General features: G+C 38.2%; 1 protein-coding gene and 1 long non-coding RNA gene across 2 annotated transcripts; one reads left to right on the top strand and one right to left on the bottom strand.

The window, feature by feature from the left end:
• The first annotated feature begins 935 nt into the window (after window positions 1-935).
• Window positions 936-13,566, top strand: LOC149733058 (uncharacterized). Its single transcript, XM_089883189.1, has 20 exons — window positions 936-1,295; window positions 1,550-1,743; window positions 1,942-2,125; window positions 2,955-3,197; window positions 3,474-3,791; window positions 3,881-3,994; window positions 4,426-4,556; window positions 4,847-5,050; window positions 7,985-8,173; window positions 8,535-8,756; window positions 9,089-9,178; window positions 9,474-9,608; window positions 10,098-10,207; window positions 10,552-10,746; window positions 10,947-11,110; window positions 11,432-11,583; window positions 11,972-12,145; window positions 12,532-12,667; window positions 12,918-13,043; window positions 13,354-13,566. Exons 1-20 carry the CDS (start codon window positions 1,040-1,042, stop codon window positions 13,371-13,373), a joined length of 3,357 nt encoding a protein of 1,118 aa, XP_089739315.1. The 5' UTR covers window positions 936-1,039; the 3' UTR covers window positions 13,374-13,566.
• LOC149733059 (uncharacterized) lies at window positions 5,056-7,986 on the bottom strand. Its single transcript, XR_016385572.1, has 4 exons — window positions 6,777-7,986; window positions 6,650-6,708; window positions 6,558-6,595; window positions 5,056-6,453 (listed from the first exon to the last, which is right to left on the bottom strand). It is a non-coding gene; the product is annotated as an uncharacterized LOC149733059 (long non-coding RNA).
• Window positions 13,567-14,816: the final 1,250 nt, after the last annotated feature.

Genomic DNA, 14,816 nt, shown 5'->3' with positions numbered 1-14,816 from the left:
TCAACATTACTATATTGCAAAAAGTATAAGGGTTAAAACGGATGAGCGCAAAGCACAAGTAAAATTTCATGGCTATTTATCTCTTCGAATACGACAGCGAAGATCAAATTAGTAAAAAAATTAAACAGAAGGAAATTGGCAGCAAAACGACAGTTGGTAAAACAAGCTATAGATAAAAACTGCTGGTAAAAGTGTCAAATAAAGCGTGGCTGCTAAATTCAGATACTTCCCAGCGATGGGATGCGCCAACTTTGGGATGCGCCATCGAAATACTTGGTGGTATGACGTAACACGTAACATTAGGTCAAAGGTTGTTACGTATGAAGTTTGGTGGTTAGATGACGTCATATCGTTGTGACGTAGCCACGTTTTCACTGCAATCGTAACGCATGACACTTGTTGGTTGCAAAGTCATGGAAAGCTGTTTCTAGAACTCTGGTTGGTTACGGCACCGAACACAAAAGTGATCAATCGACCTGGTTATCTCAATCTTTCAAAGTAAATTCATGCCTTCCAAAAACTTTCCGCCGTTAATTTGTTATTCCTTTATGACGATTATTGTGTCATATCATCCAAATAAACGTCGTCCTCAATTATGAGTCAGCATAAATCCCCGATATTCGCAGAATAATGACACGTCATAATATATACATGTTACGTCATTAAAATTTCCCAGCGAAACACAATGTTTATGTTGTTAAAAAATCTGTTCAACGTGATGCCGTGAATGAAAGTAACTTATTTATCCTCGCATGGCGGGCAATGACAGTCGTTATAACACGGGTGTTCTGTTTCATACACCTCATGCCCGCTTACAAGTTACCACGTATGTAACTTTATGGGTGATAATTTTTATGTTTAGCTGACAATTTAGACAACACATTAGTGACCATCACTGGGACACGCAGTTGTAACTTATCCTATGACTTGGTATGGCGAGTCACTTCACGGGCATTGTGACGACATTTCCGTTTCATCCATTTTATTCGGACTGCAGTTTCATTTTTAGTTTACACAAGAATAGAAGCCATTGTACGAGATGGCAGAAAAATATTCAAGTTTGGTGTTCTTGGTTTTGCTTGCGATGGAAAGCGCTTTCGGGGTTGCATCCAATACAACTATGCCTACAGGAGGAACAACTTCAGCAGCGGCCATAATGATAGCTGGAAATACAACAGCTACATTTACTACAAGAACTACGGCTTACCGACCGTTTACAACAACAGTTCCGACACCTGTACCATCTTACCCCACGACCACGACACCACCACAAGGCAGCAACACAGCGCCACCAGGTGAGGGATCCTAGATTGCATAAGTTTAACTAAAGTTGTGAGAGTATCTACAGCGAGTATTGGGTAAAATAAAGTACGTGAATATTATTTATCTCTTCGAATAAGATGGCGAACATCAAGTTATTTAAAACACGAAGACAAAACGAAACGTCACACTGTTTATCTCTGAACAAATTTGCATTCTCCTCGTTTTTTTGTAATTATAATCTAATCTTCGTTATCATATTACATTCATCTATGTTATTCGCCGGCAGTTCACACAGTGAAGCCAGTGTTAAAAGTGTTCGGGAAGATAGCATTGCTTTGGTTCAACCAAACCCTCACCTTCCACGCCGCTCAAAACTCGTGTATTTCCCACCAAGCAAGGTTGTTGCATAACGCTACACTGAGTTCTTTGTACTTCAACTACGCGCATGCTTTCTTCCTCCCAATCAGTTCATTTACAAATGTAAGTGCTTGCTGTTGTATTTATTATAAAGTAAATCTTATGTTCATATACGTGTCGAATATAGCTTTTAAAATGTAGCCTATTAAACATATAGGGGTGTAATGCTTTAAAACAATTAAATATGTTCGCCCAGCGTTGTTCAACGTATAGGTATGTCTTTGTTTGTTTTTTACAACAAGTTAGTTATTTGCACCACAGGATCAAGGATCCGTTCGACCAACCCCAAGCCCACCACGGCCACCTACGTTCTGGTACATAAGCGGGGCGTACAACACAACTGCATTGCAGTATAATAATGGTACTTGCGAAATGTGGGTTTCGGGTTTTAACTATCGGCCATGCAACCACACAGCAACTTATTTCTGCATGAGAAAAATACCAGGTACAGTTAATATGAATGAGAGATGTTTAATCTAGCGTACGAGTTACCACGTATGTAGCTTATATACCCTCGTATGGCGGGGCGTTATAACACGGGTGTTCTGTTTCATACATCTCGTGCCCGCTTACAAGTTACCACGTATGTAGCTTATATATCCTCGCATTGCGGGGCGTTATAGCACGGGTGTTCTGTTTCATGCACCTTGTGCCCGCTTACGAGTTACCACGTATGTTACTTTGGGTGATTGTTTTCCATTAGTAAAATGGGTGACTTGGTTGGAGCAATTGCTGTTAAGGGTTTTTCCCAAAGACACATATATACACACATAATGGTGGCAGCACCGAGCCTCGAACCCAGTAACTAACCCTTACAGCTTATTTATACACAATACACGTGACAATGTTCACAGACATCGAAACCATTATCTTCAATATTAGAATCGATGAGAATAAAAGTCGCTGAGTGACGCAATAATCGTGTATTGTGTCTTATTTGTGCTCATTCATATGTTCCTGCGTGTTTCATAAACTTTGTGACGTCATATGTTCCTGCGCCATGACTCTTGCCTTAAGTAAGACCAACGTTCATTGGACACTGCTACCATTGAGGGCGTATGAGTCTTTGGGATAGACGATCAATTATAATTGCTCCAATGGTCACTAATGAGTTGTCTAAATTGTCAGGCATATATAAAACAATCCACCCACAAAGTTACATACGAGGTAACTTGTAAGCGTGCACAAAGTTTATGAAACGGAACAACCGTGTTCTAACGACTGTCTTTGCCCCGCCATGCAAGGATAAATAAGTTACATACATTTCGTTTCAGATTGTTACCCCGAGATGGGCGAAGCCTGTGACGTCAATCAAAGATGTGTGGTTCACTTGAACGGCTCTGCTGGTTGCGCGTGCAATCAAGGTTACACCAAGACCCCAGCATCTAGTTGTAGGGATATCAACGAATGCCGTACAAGACCACGACCGTGCTCTCATAGGCGTTCAACTTGTCGAAATTACGAGGGTGGCTACACATGCGTTTGCCCCACTGGGTTGGTGGGGGTTGTATGCGGATGTAAGTTGTTTATATATCTTATTTTCCGTAGATGGCTGAAAATTTAAACAACCTATTACTAACCATTGGGTTGGAGCAATTGCCGTTAAGTGTCTTGCCCAAAGACACATACGCCGACAATGGTAGTAGCATTAAGCCGAACATGGGCGAACAATCGTACAACCTTATTCGTCAATTATATAGTGTAATCCCTCACGCATATAACCCTTGTTATAATATACCATTAATATTTGTACCTATATTAACATTACAGTTACATTGCTATCTTCCCCACAGACAAAATAACAATGCAACAACTCCTCAAGGGACTTATCTACAAACCACTAATGTCAAACCAGAGTTCCTCCACGTATAAAACAAACGCACACAATATAATAAAATCACTAAAGCGAACTGCAAAGAAGTATATTTTATCGATTCGTGGACTTGAGCTTGTCGAGATGTTAAGGACCGGGAACTCTACGACAATCATCTATGACGTATATACTACGTATAAGAGTGTGACGTCATCGACAGTCCTTGAGTTTTTTAAAGAATCGAAACGAAGAAACGGGCCGTTGTTTCTATTATACAATGCTGACCTACCCAGCCAAGGTGAGTCGTGACGTCGTCAATTAGTGACGTCATAAGGTTGTGACGTTATGACGTCATGAAGTTGTGACGTAAATTACGCTACTTTACAGCGCCTCCCATCTGCTACCGAGGGTTTGTCAAATCTACGTGGGAAAATCGAACTTTAGAATTTCCCGCCACTCCAGCGGATGTGACGTCATTCAATATTGGCGCGTGCGTCACAGGTAAGTGTGATACGTAGTTTGTACCTTTGTTTATTTATAAGTCTTTTTGCTTTTGTGTAATATACAACATATAGTAGGGTGGGGGCAGATGGGACACCTTTTCATTTATGAATTTTCTATTATCTTGTCCCATTTGATAGTAAACAAGAACATTCAAAAAGTTATAAAACTGTATTCCAACGACTTCTATAGATCGTTGTTCATTGTTTAAAACACGATCAGTATATTCGGATATTATGTGTTAAAGGTGTCCCATCTTACCCCACTCACTATACCATAAATATGTATTTATCTCTTCAAATATGATAGCGATCATGTTATTTAAATTACGAAAATCCGCAACAAAACAAATACCCCGACCTTCGTTAACGTGACCGCAAATAAACTCATTTATTTATGGAAATAAAAAGTTATTATTATTTTTATCTCAGAGGATTGGTACGCGCTTATACAATGCAGACGTCCAACAACTATTGGTCATTCGCCCTACTTTGACCGACACACACTAATGCGACGACCATGCGGTCAGGGGGGTGTGGTCCCAGTTATGGCCCCTAACGAGGTGTGTTTATGTTTAGTTATGCATGTACTTGCCTACTGTTCAATAAATTAATGTGGTTTGCGCGTCTGCTTTTATATACCGCAGTTTCAGGTTCGAGGCTTGACGCTGCCACAATTTGGGTGTAAACCCACAAAGTTACATACATGGTAAGAACACCCGTGTTATAACGACTCTCGTTGCCCCGCGAGGATAAACAAGTTACATACGTGGTAACTTGTAAGTGAGCACGAGGTGTATGAAACACAACAATAAATTACAAACACATCAAACACAAAACCCCCCAATTGCAGTCGGTTGGCAAGAAAGCCGTGACAACCAGAGTCGACCAAACGTTACAACTCATTGCTGCACTAAGTCGGCTAAATTCAACGTGGCCACCTACGTCATCCCAACCTGCGTCACCACTGCCTACGTCATCACCACCTGCGTCATCGCAACCCACATCTACTATCATTGGTCAACTAACGGATGACGTAATAAAGTACAACGTAACAGTGAGTGATTGTGACCAACAATGCTTGTTTTAATCCTTACGAATGTTCGGTTAAATATTCTTGTAAGATGGACACCACGTTTATAGCACATAATATCCCATATTCCACAATCGTGTTAATTGAGGCGGTTTTGCGCAACAACTTGGGTCCTATTTATTTTTCATTTAAAACACAATTTAATCGTCTAGCAGTTGTGTATATCTGAAAAATAAAAACAAGATTAAAATACCTTCATAGTTTATGTGGCTGGCGTTGGTGGAAAGCCACTACGGCACGACAAGCCCCCAGCCAATGGTAGTGGGTTTCTACTCTGGTGAGAAACCCTTTGCTGGATAGACCTTACCCAAAGCAAGGAAAAGAAACCCATTGAAAAAAATAATACAACGCAACAATAAACAATCACACCAACAAGCATATAAAAAGCGCAACATGATCATTGAAACATCAACAAACGAAAAGTTACAAAATCGTACAGAAAAGCCCCGCAGTGCGCACGCCACCGAGCGCCCACCTGCAAGGAGTCAAAGCCAACAACGGCCCTGCATCACCCGACCGCTTATTGAGAAAACATCTTGGTACCGCGATACTCTCGTCGTATTTTCACACAATATAATATCGTCCGGCTGTTACGCACCGCATCGACCGTTACGACATACTGTGGCTGTTACGAACCGCTAAGCGGCGACGTCCACGTAACAAACCCGCAGCTGTAACGTAACTAAGCCGACCGTGACGTAACCGCACCGAACGCAGGGTCATGACGTTGCTGACCCATCGTATCGACGTGACGTAGAGAAACTGTGACGTGGCCATCATCACAATTACGCAACGTGACGTCATTGGGATATATTAACTTTAACAGCGTGGGACATTATCAGTTATCATGGAATTAATTTAAAACATGGTGGGGAATTTTAAAGTTAAATAGGTCAATATTATACTGCGCGTTGATATTACTCGAGTATATGTGTACCAAGACAAGAGTTCTCGCAAAGCAAACCGAAACAATACAAAACCGCTGTAAGATTCAAGTCCCGACAGATAAAACACTCGGAAGGAATGAACACTACAGTAGATGCTAATCTTTATCAAGTAAGATTGTTGCAACAATTCCTTTACATTTGTTTCAAATACATGTAGAAGCACTGAAAAGTGCTTGGGGGACATAGCTGGCAACATTAGGCCCAGCAAAAAATAGCTGGCAACACTGTAAGAGTGCACCAGCTAAACACGCAAACATTCATACTTAAACACTAAGCCTAAACCACCTGAAACCGACATCCTTTATCGGCGTCTTCGATCTTCTTTCTTCGCGCGTACACACCTATATTAGGCCTATACACACTTAAGCCTACAAACACCTCAAACCAGCATCCATTGGCGTCTTCGTCTTTGTTCTTCGTCTGTAAAATACAGAATAGTTACGTCACTTGTTACAAATTCAAAGTTAACAATGAGATTTAAGAATGCAGAGTTACTTCTAATAAACAATGATAATATACAATACCTTGCGCTTTTCTTCGGCAGCTTTATTCGCTGACTTTTCTGCAACAATATGATCGTTTAATATCGGTTTGTATATTATTACGTCATAATTACCTTCATTCCATCTTTGCGCCATGGTCCGCTTGATCCTCTGTGACGTCACATACCATGTTCTAAAATATATTATAATGACAAAAGTTAATTATATTTAATGAAGTTTGTGACGAAACAATAAACTTACGAAGTGGGTTCTTCTGTTACGTCATCACCACTTCGTGACGTCACATCATCGATGTTTCTAGAAAAGAGCTTATGTACGTAATAATGCCAATTGTGATTTATACTTTACCAATTCTTTGATCTTCTTGCTTCGCGCTCATAGCGCAAATATAATTAGAATATACAAGTAATGTGCCTTGCGTCGACGTAGAACGCGCATGGGGCCCCATGGAAAAAAATCGCGAAACGCACGCATAGAACAAACCGTATTATGACGTAACACTACGCGAGATCTTAAGCGATTGTGACGTAACGAATGTAGCGATTATGTGTAACGTCGCAAGTGAAGTGTATTATGACGTAATAAAAAATCGTTGCGAATATTAAAGCACTAATGAATAACAGTAAACAAGGCGCAAAACTTTGTTGGAATAAACAATGTATCAAACAAAGCAAAATAAAATATAGTTTAATACAATCAATATTAGTGATACGGTATGCTATTTATACCATTGAGATGTGCTGTAGTAATACAACGCTATATTTGGTTATAATGAAACAATACTTAACTCAAGTCTTGCAAGAAAACTTGTTGAAACCTTCCAACTTGTAACCTGGTGTGAAACCAACTTCATCTAAACTGAAACGTGGTGTGAATGCCACGCATTGTAAGCGAACCAATCATCGAAAAGCGGGGACGAATAATCAGCTGGTGCGGGGCGTCGGTCACGTGGTATATTTAGCGCGAAAATCAAAATTTTCTGGAATGTCCCGCCAAAAGTTGTTTTCGTATTTACGATTAAAACTAGTTACGTTTGTTAAATTGTATGTAATACAATATTTTATCATTATCTTAGCAAGCTATGCACCTTATGCTCACTGCCGAGTTACGATACTTTCATGTTTATCCTCGGGCTGGGAAAGCAAGGGGTTTATCTAATTTTGCACACCAAACAAATGTAACACCTATTCCTACTGCTTTGCAACACGAAAATAAATCCTCATATTGACACTAATTTGATGTTGACTTTTAGAAAAATAACAACCCATTGCAATAACGACCAATTATTTTTCACACAAAATCTGTTTTATTTCCAACTGACAACGTTTCACAAAATCAACACTGACATTTGAATGAAAAATTATTTTATTTGTTTCTTCGAACGAATTAGTTTTTAATTAAAACAACGAAGAAAATGCTACAGATTAAACTTGTTAATGTTACCACAGATTAAACCCTCCACAATGATATGCTTGATGGTATCGATAAGCAACCTCCCCACCAGTGAACCACCGGCAGCATCGTCCCCCCCACCTCAACAAGATGTATTACTACAATCACTAAGTGTGTTCGCCGCTCATCTGGATCTTGGGAGAAGCGGCAAGTTTGAATACAGCACGCCAAGTATTAAAGCCATGGTAAGTATGTGGGTGGGAGGGACTTGTGTGACGGAGAAACGACAGTCGTTATAATATGGGTGTTCTGTTTCATACACCTCGTGCTTGCTTACAAGTTGCCACGTATGTAACTTTGAAAGTGATTGTTTTTATCTGTATGGCTGACAATTTGGACAACCCATTAGTGACCACTGGGTTGGAGGAATTGCCGTTAAGTATCCTGCCCAAGGACACATACGCCCGCAACGGTGGCAGCTTTAAGCTTTGAACCCGGTAACCTCTCGCTGCAATGCATACCCGTGGCTGTTAGCATATCACCAACTGTAATCTGTAAACCTTTTCGTTATATTGCATATTACAATATCACAACCTTCCACCCCAGGTCCAACGCAGCGTACCAACCAACCATGGTCAATACGCCGACGTTGTATTCGTGGATTCAAATTCAAACAAACCAATCAGAGCGCTTGTACCGAGCGCTACAATGGCGATGGTTGCCAACAAGTCACATGACCCCCACCCGGTGTTCAATGTTGCCTTTTTTCTTCACCGCGATAATTCTCTTTTCCCCCCGTCGAGTAACGTGCCGTACAAACCTACCCAGGTGAAATGTTACAACATATGTTTCTATTTCTATCTTTATGATTGTTTTTATGTTTATACCTAACTTGTTGGAACAAGAATCAATGCAACTTATTTTATCCTCGCATGGCGGGCAACAACAATCGTTATAACATGAGGTGTTCTGTTTCATACACCTCGTGCCCGCTTACGAGTTACCACGTATGTAACTTTATGGGTGATTGTTTTTCTGTATGGCTGACAATATAAACAACCCATTAGTGACCACTGGGTTGGAGCAATTGTCGTATATGATGCCAGCTTTAAGTTATAGCACAACACCTACCATAATACAATGTTGTCTACTTACCTCAGGTATTATCCGCACAAATCAACTTGACATCGGTGAAGCGACTTCAACAGCCGTTCCAATACAATCTTCCACTCCCTGATGAACAAATCAATGTAAACAACAACAAATAGAACAGCCATAATTACTACAATTATAAAAATTTAATAAAAAGATTGTTTAATGACTGAAAAACAAAATGTACATATGAGTGTAATGAACAATAGAGATGTAATAATCCCGGCAACATCAACCAACTTCATGAATTCGTAAACCTTCACTAATAACCTACAAATATTTTGCCATGTATCAAATATTGGGATATTTTGTACTAAATTATACTTTGTACAACAACTGCAACACTTACCCCTATAATTGCTATCCCCACTCTCAATACAAACTCACTCGCAGACGAAACGTATATATCGTTGTGGTTACTGGAACGTGGAAGCGCAGGATTGGATGTTCGATGGTTGCCAAGCAACGGGAACCCCCGGCGACCCCGAGTGTTTGTGCGATCACATGACCAACTTCGGACTTCTTGTCGTGAGTTATAAGATTTCTATGACTTTTAATATGGATGATATAGAAGATTTGTTTTACATTATTTAAGAATTCTATGTTATTGAAAATATTTCTAAAACGATTATAATATTATACTGTATATGATTTCAGTTATATAAAAAAAAGGGCCTATATATACGTTTAGGCTGTTATGTATTATGTTAATTTGCGGAAAAAAAGAGAAATCTTTTCATATATTGTTGCTGGCGGGCATGTACCGTATGTTATGCCAAATATGTAAACAGATGTTTTGTTATTTGTTTGCGAACCGACGTTTCAACGTCATGTATAGGCTTTGTGCTGTTGTTGTTTCACTTTAATAAGGACAACTCTAAAGGACATTGAAACGTCAGTCGCAAATAAAGAACAGAAGATCTGTTTACAAAACAAGCATAACATGCCATTTCAGCAACATCACTTATATTCATATTGAATCTTTAATCCATGATTTTAAACCAAAGTATTTTCCAGCAAACGATCCCAAGTCCTCCCAACTTTTCATTGCAAATATTTGGGAAGGTTTGTCTCTCAATATCTATTGTGTGTTTTGGGTTGATTATCATCATACACCTCAAATATGAGTAAGTCACATATACGGTGGAAAGCAAGCATAGGCGTAACTTAGGGGGGCGGTTGTGACAGGTTACCCAGCTTTTGAAACAGTGGTGATATCATGCGCTTTAATACCCAAGTTTTTGGTCTAAAACAGCTTTTACCTGATGTTAGGTGTCGATACCAACGTTTGTGTCCATTATGACACATTCGCTCAAGCTGCAGCCCCATATAACAACACAGGAGTTTTGCGGCTATACAAAAAATTTTAAACTGTTTAAACATTTTTTTAACTTTACAAGAAAAAACATTTTTTTTAAAAATGACCAAGAATTTTTAAAACTGAACCCCCAAAAAATTTAATCTCCCCCAGGAGTCTACGTCGCAACAAAGTGATTCAGATCCACACTAACCTTACCTTGTGTTTGATGGTCGGGGACATCGTGTTCCTCGCGTTCGTACAACGACCACGATCTTTCTTCGATTGTGTTGTAGTTGCCGGGTTGATCCATTACTTCATGTTGAGCGCTTGGGGGTGGATGGTGGTGGAATGCGTTACTATGTACAGGTGAGGGGCTGGGGGTTTAAGTAGGTATTATTGTTATTATCAATGCAATCTCTGTACAATTGTTATAAAACCAGTCATATGATGAAACATTAGTCAATTAAGATCACAAAAAATGGCAGATCTTTAAAGAACCATAAATTATATTTATTTTGTAAAAATACCTATATTAGATTTATACGTGATAATATTAAATCTCCCAGAATGTTTGTACGAGTGTTTCACGCCATCGGGTCCAACTACGTCCTCAAGTCAGGGTTGGCTGTTTACGTAACATCGGGGTTGGTGTTCGGGGTCACTATCGGGGTGACTAGGGGTTATTTTGACAACAAGGACTACGGGGGTTGGTTGCCTGAGAAACTTGATGGTGCGTATGATGTATATGGGTACGGGTGTGGGGGGGTAAATGATATCTGTTTATATTAGGAGCCAATATTTAACAATAGGTTTGACATGATACATGGCGTTGTAGGAGCAGCTCATACGTGGCTTTTTGAAGGCAGGGAAAGTTAGACACAATTCCATGAAGCAAATCTAACTTTTGGTTGTAATATTGGATATAACATTTAAATTAAGTTCTTTCCACCATATTCGAATAGATAATTAATAATCACTACATTTTATTAATAGATAATAATAGATAATAATGATTATTAATAGATAATTAATAATCACACACAATATACAGAGAACCCGTCCTACTACATAAGCCCTCAGATATGCTGGCTTCATGGTTCAGCACTAAGGTTCGGTTTCATGCTCCCCATCGCGCTTTGTTTCCTCACCAATTGCATCGGATTCTTCTTCGTTACACGAGCTATAACGTGGGGGGGAACTAAGGTGGGGGGGTGTCATAAAATATGTAGTCCATTACTTTTAATATAAATTTCATACGAGGCTAAAACACAAAACCATATTCATTGGCAGAATAGAAATGAAAGGAATTAAAAGCACTATATTTATAACAGCATTAAATCATATTTTTTGAAACCCCTTTTTGCCTAAAACTTTGTTTTTAAACTTGGATTGATGAACTTTGGTAAAGTATAAATTTTCCCTATATTAAAGAATTAGATTAGTGCAATTGCGGTTTTATTTCAAAGAATTTTAAATTAACAATTATTTTAAATTATTTTTACAAAAAAAAGACTGACCCGGGCTGTGTCTCTGATTCTTTTATCAACTGTATATGACATCACAATATCCCAATAATGACCTCATACAATAGATTGCATCCACACAAAGCAAACGAAGGGAGGGGAAACAACATTTGATACGAATTGTTACGATTACTTTCCTTCTTGGTCTAACTTGGTTCTTCGCGATCCCCATAACTGTATCAACCGATCAATATGTGGTGAACGTGTTTAGCTGGATATTTACAATCGCTAACACTGCACAGGTGGGTGTTATATGAGTTATACTAGATATATGTGGTTGGCGGGGTTGAAACAAGATGATATTGCTAATTTTTAGTTAGTGGGACATAGCTTGGTTGTAAACCTTGTCTCCAATTGCACAACAATATTGCTGTGAACAAGTGGCAGGGTGGGCAGGCCAACCCTGGAATTCTCAACACTGCATTATTCAGTAAACATTACAACCAATAAGTTAGATTTGCTTCACAGAACTGTGTCTAACTATCCCTGTGTTATATTAAGATTGTCGTCAACTGACATGCCTTAGTATAGAACCTCACCCATATAGAATAAACTATGTTTAATGAACAAACATACCTTTCATATTTATCCATTGCCACCACCATAATAAACATCACAATCTACACAGGGGGTTGGTATGTTCTTTCTATTCTGTGTACGCAGAGAGGACGTGTTTAAGTTGTGGACCGGATCGATTAAACAGTTATTCAATAAAACTTCAAAAACTAAAGATTCAACAATATTCACTGGTAGCAACATGAAAAGTAAGATCAAATATGCACAAATATACATCTTTAAAGTAAACCATAAATGCCAAAGTATTTTAACTGGAAATATTTTAATGTTTGAATATTTACAGAATTATATAACCGAGTCCTCATGACTTAAAAAGAACGCTGTTGTTAATTGTTAAAAACTTGGAAACATGGAATATTAGTCTATGTGTATCGCAACAGAGAAGGCGCATTATTTGCATCTCACCCAATCCACATTACATGTGTCCACACCACGCAGGTACAGCAGGAAGCGATCAAATGGAGTCCACGAAAAGTTTCGACCAACGGGTTATTCCGTCGAGCGAGCATGAGGTGGACGTGACAGGGATTAGGTCGTCAACCTTTCACCCCAAGAGAACCAATGGTCGGTAATATAACAGTTGGTCGCAAAAAATAGAAAATATTTGTCATGCTTGAAATTTCAATTCTGATAAAATAACATTTATTAATGTTATACATGGGCTCAAAAACTCTATCTATGTATATTATATACATAAGCATAAATACATATTTCGAAACATTTTATTCAATAATAAAATTAAGGATTTTACCAGAAAATTGATTTCCAACATTACTATGTTGTTACGTCTGGTAGCAAAAACGCAAATTTGCAATATTTGAAAAGATGTTTATATAAAGTTCTCTCCTATTTAACTTGGAATAATTATTTACAGAAGAAGAAGAAGTAATGTGAGACAACAACCAAAAGTCATTCATTGTATATTACGTCATTATTTATTCTGTGTTTAATTATCATCATGCTATCTCAAGAAATCATCAATTTGCATTTGTTTAATAATATGTCACTACTTTTGCTTGAAAATTGTATCGTTGCAAATGAAAAACAGCATAAATAGACTATTAAATAAATGAGATTACTTTGTCAATATGGTTGCCCCATGGCCGCAGTCGAGTTGCTGAAGTTGTCTGCTGTAGTTAGATCGCTAGTTCTGCTGCTACCATTGTAGAGATACCGTATGCGTCCTTGGGCCTTACCCTCTTAATTGCTCTAACCCAGTGGTCACTAATGGGGTTTCCAAATTGTCAGCCATAATATTTTGAAACTTTAGCATATTCTAGTTTAAATTATTCTGCAGTTAAAATAAAACAAATTTAACATTAAATTACACAGCAATGCTTCAACCAAAACATCGTCTATCGTCGGATTTTGCCAAAATATTTAAAATTAGATATCTAGCTCCAACTAACGGATAGGTTATTTATCAAAGTTTACAGCAGGTGCGCTAAAGAGCACTAATTTAAACATATTCAAAATGTAAAATCTATACTGACCTACAAATAAAGTAAAACCTACTCATTAAGTAAAATGCTGAATTTTAAGTTCATTATGTCTCTTATATTTGGTAAAAGATTACCAACTAAAAAAGAAAACATGTCGCCCCCCCAAATGATTTTAATTTTACCGCGACTATGCGACAACTTGCGGAATTTTATTTATTTAAGTAAAAGTAGAAGGTGGCGCTACCGAGCATGTAGATCGCTACAAAGTGGGGAGTAAACTAAAGTTGCCCAATATTGGGTAAATATGACAGGAAAGCGAGCAGGCATAACATTAATTTAAATATTGATTGACAAAGTCCATAAAAAATATCTAGATCTAAAATTACACACTTTTAATTTTTGCTATTAACCAGCGTCAAAACATAAAACAATCGACGTTTTAAATTCGACGCTAAATTACAGACCCAACATTTCTATTTAATTTGCTAAAATATTGACATCCGAGCATTTAACTCACTGCTCCCCAAATAATTTTTATATTAACCATCACAATGCGACATCTTTTGGATTGTAAAATAGTTAAGAAAAGCGCCAGGTGCTGCTAGCGAGCATGTAGTTTGCAACAGAATGGGGAGTAAACACCGGTTTATTCCAAATAAAAAGTCGCGTTTTTTAAGTGTTTATGAAAGAAACACACATAGAAAAAATCAATACTTTTCTAAATTTATTAACAGAAATTATAAAAAAACAACTTTGACATATTGACCCTAGTTTATAGGAAACTAATCATGCGTGTTAACAGTCACGTGTCATCGGCTTGTGCAGATTTAATGTAAAGGGGGAAAATTAACGAATTATTTAAAAACTGATTAATTACTTTGTAAACTTTCCGTAT

The sequence above is a fragment of the Ciona robusta genome, chromosome 8 (assembly GCF_009617815.1).
Source record: "Ciona robusta chromosome 8, ASM961781v2".
Classification (NCBI taxonomy): domain Eukaryota; kingdom Metazoa; phylum Chordata; class Ascidiacea; order Phlebobranchia; family Cionidae; genus Ciona; species Ciona robusta.
Note: the sequence above shows the minus strand (reverse complement) of the source record. Positions and strands in the feature narration are given on the sequence as shown.

Excerpts from the sequence above, each read along its gene's own strand:
- LOC149733058 (XM_089883189.1), top strand. The coding sequence starts at position 1,040 with ATGGCAGAAAAATATTCAAGTTTGGTGTTCTTGGTTTTGCTTGCGATG. Across the intron at positions 1,296-1,549 it reads CAGCAACACAGCGCCACCAG|TTCACACAGTGAAGCCAGTG; the intron begins GTGAGGGATCCT and ends ATTCGCCGGCAG. Across the intron at positions 10,208-10,551 it reads ATCATACACCTCAAATATGA|GAGTCTACGTCGCAACAAAG; the intron begins GTAAGTCACATA and ends AATCTCCCCCAG.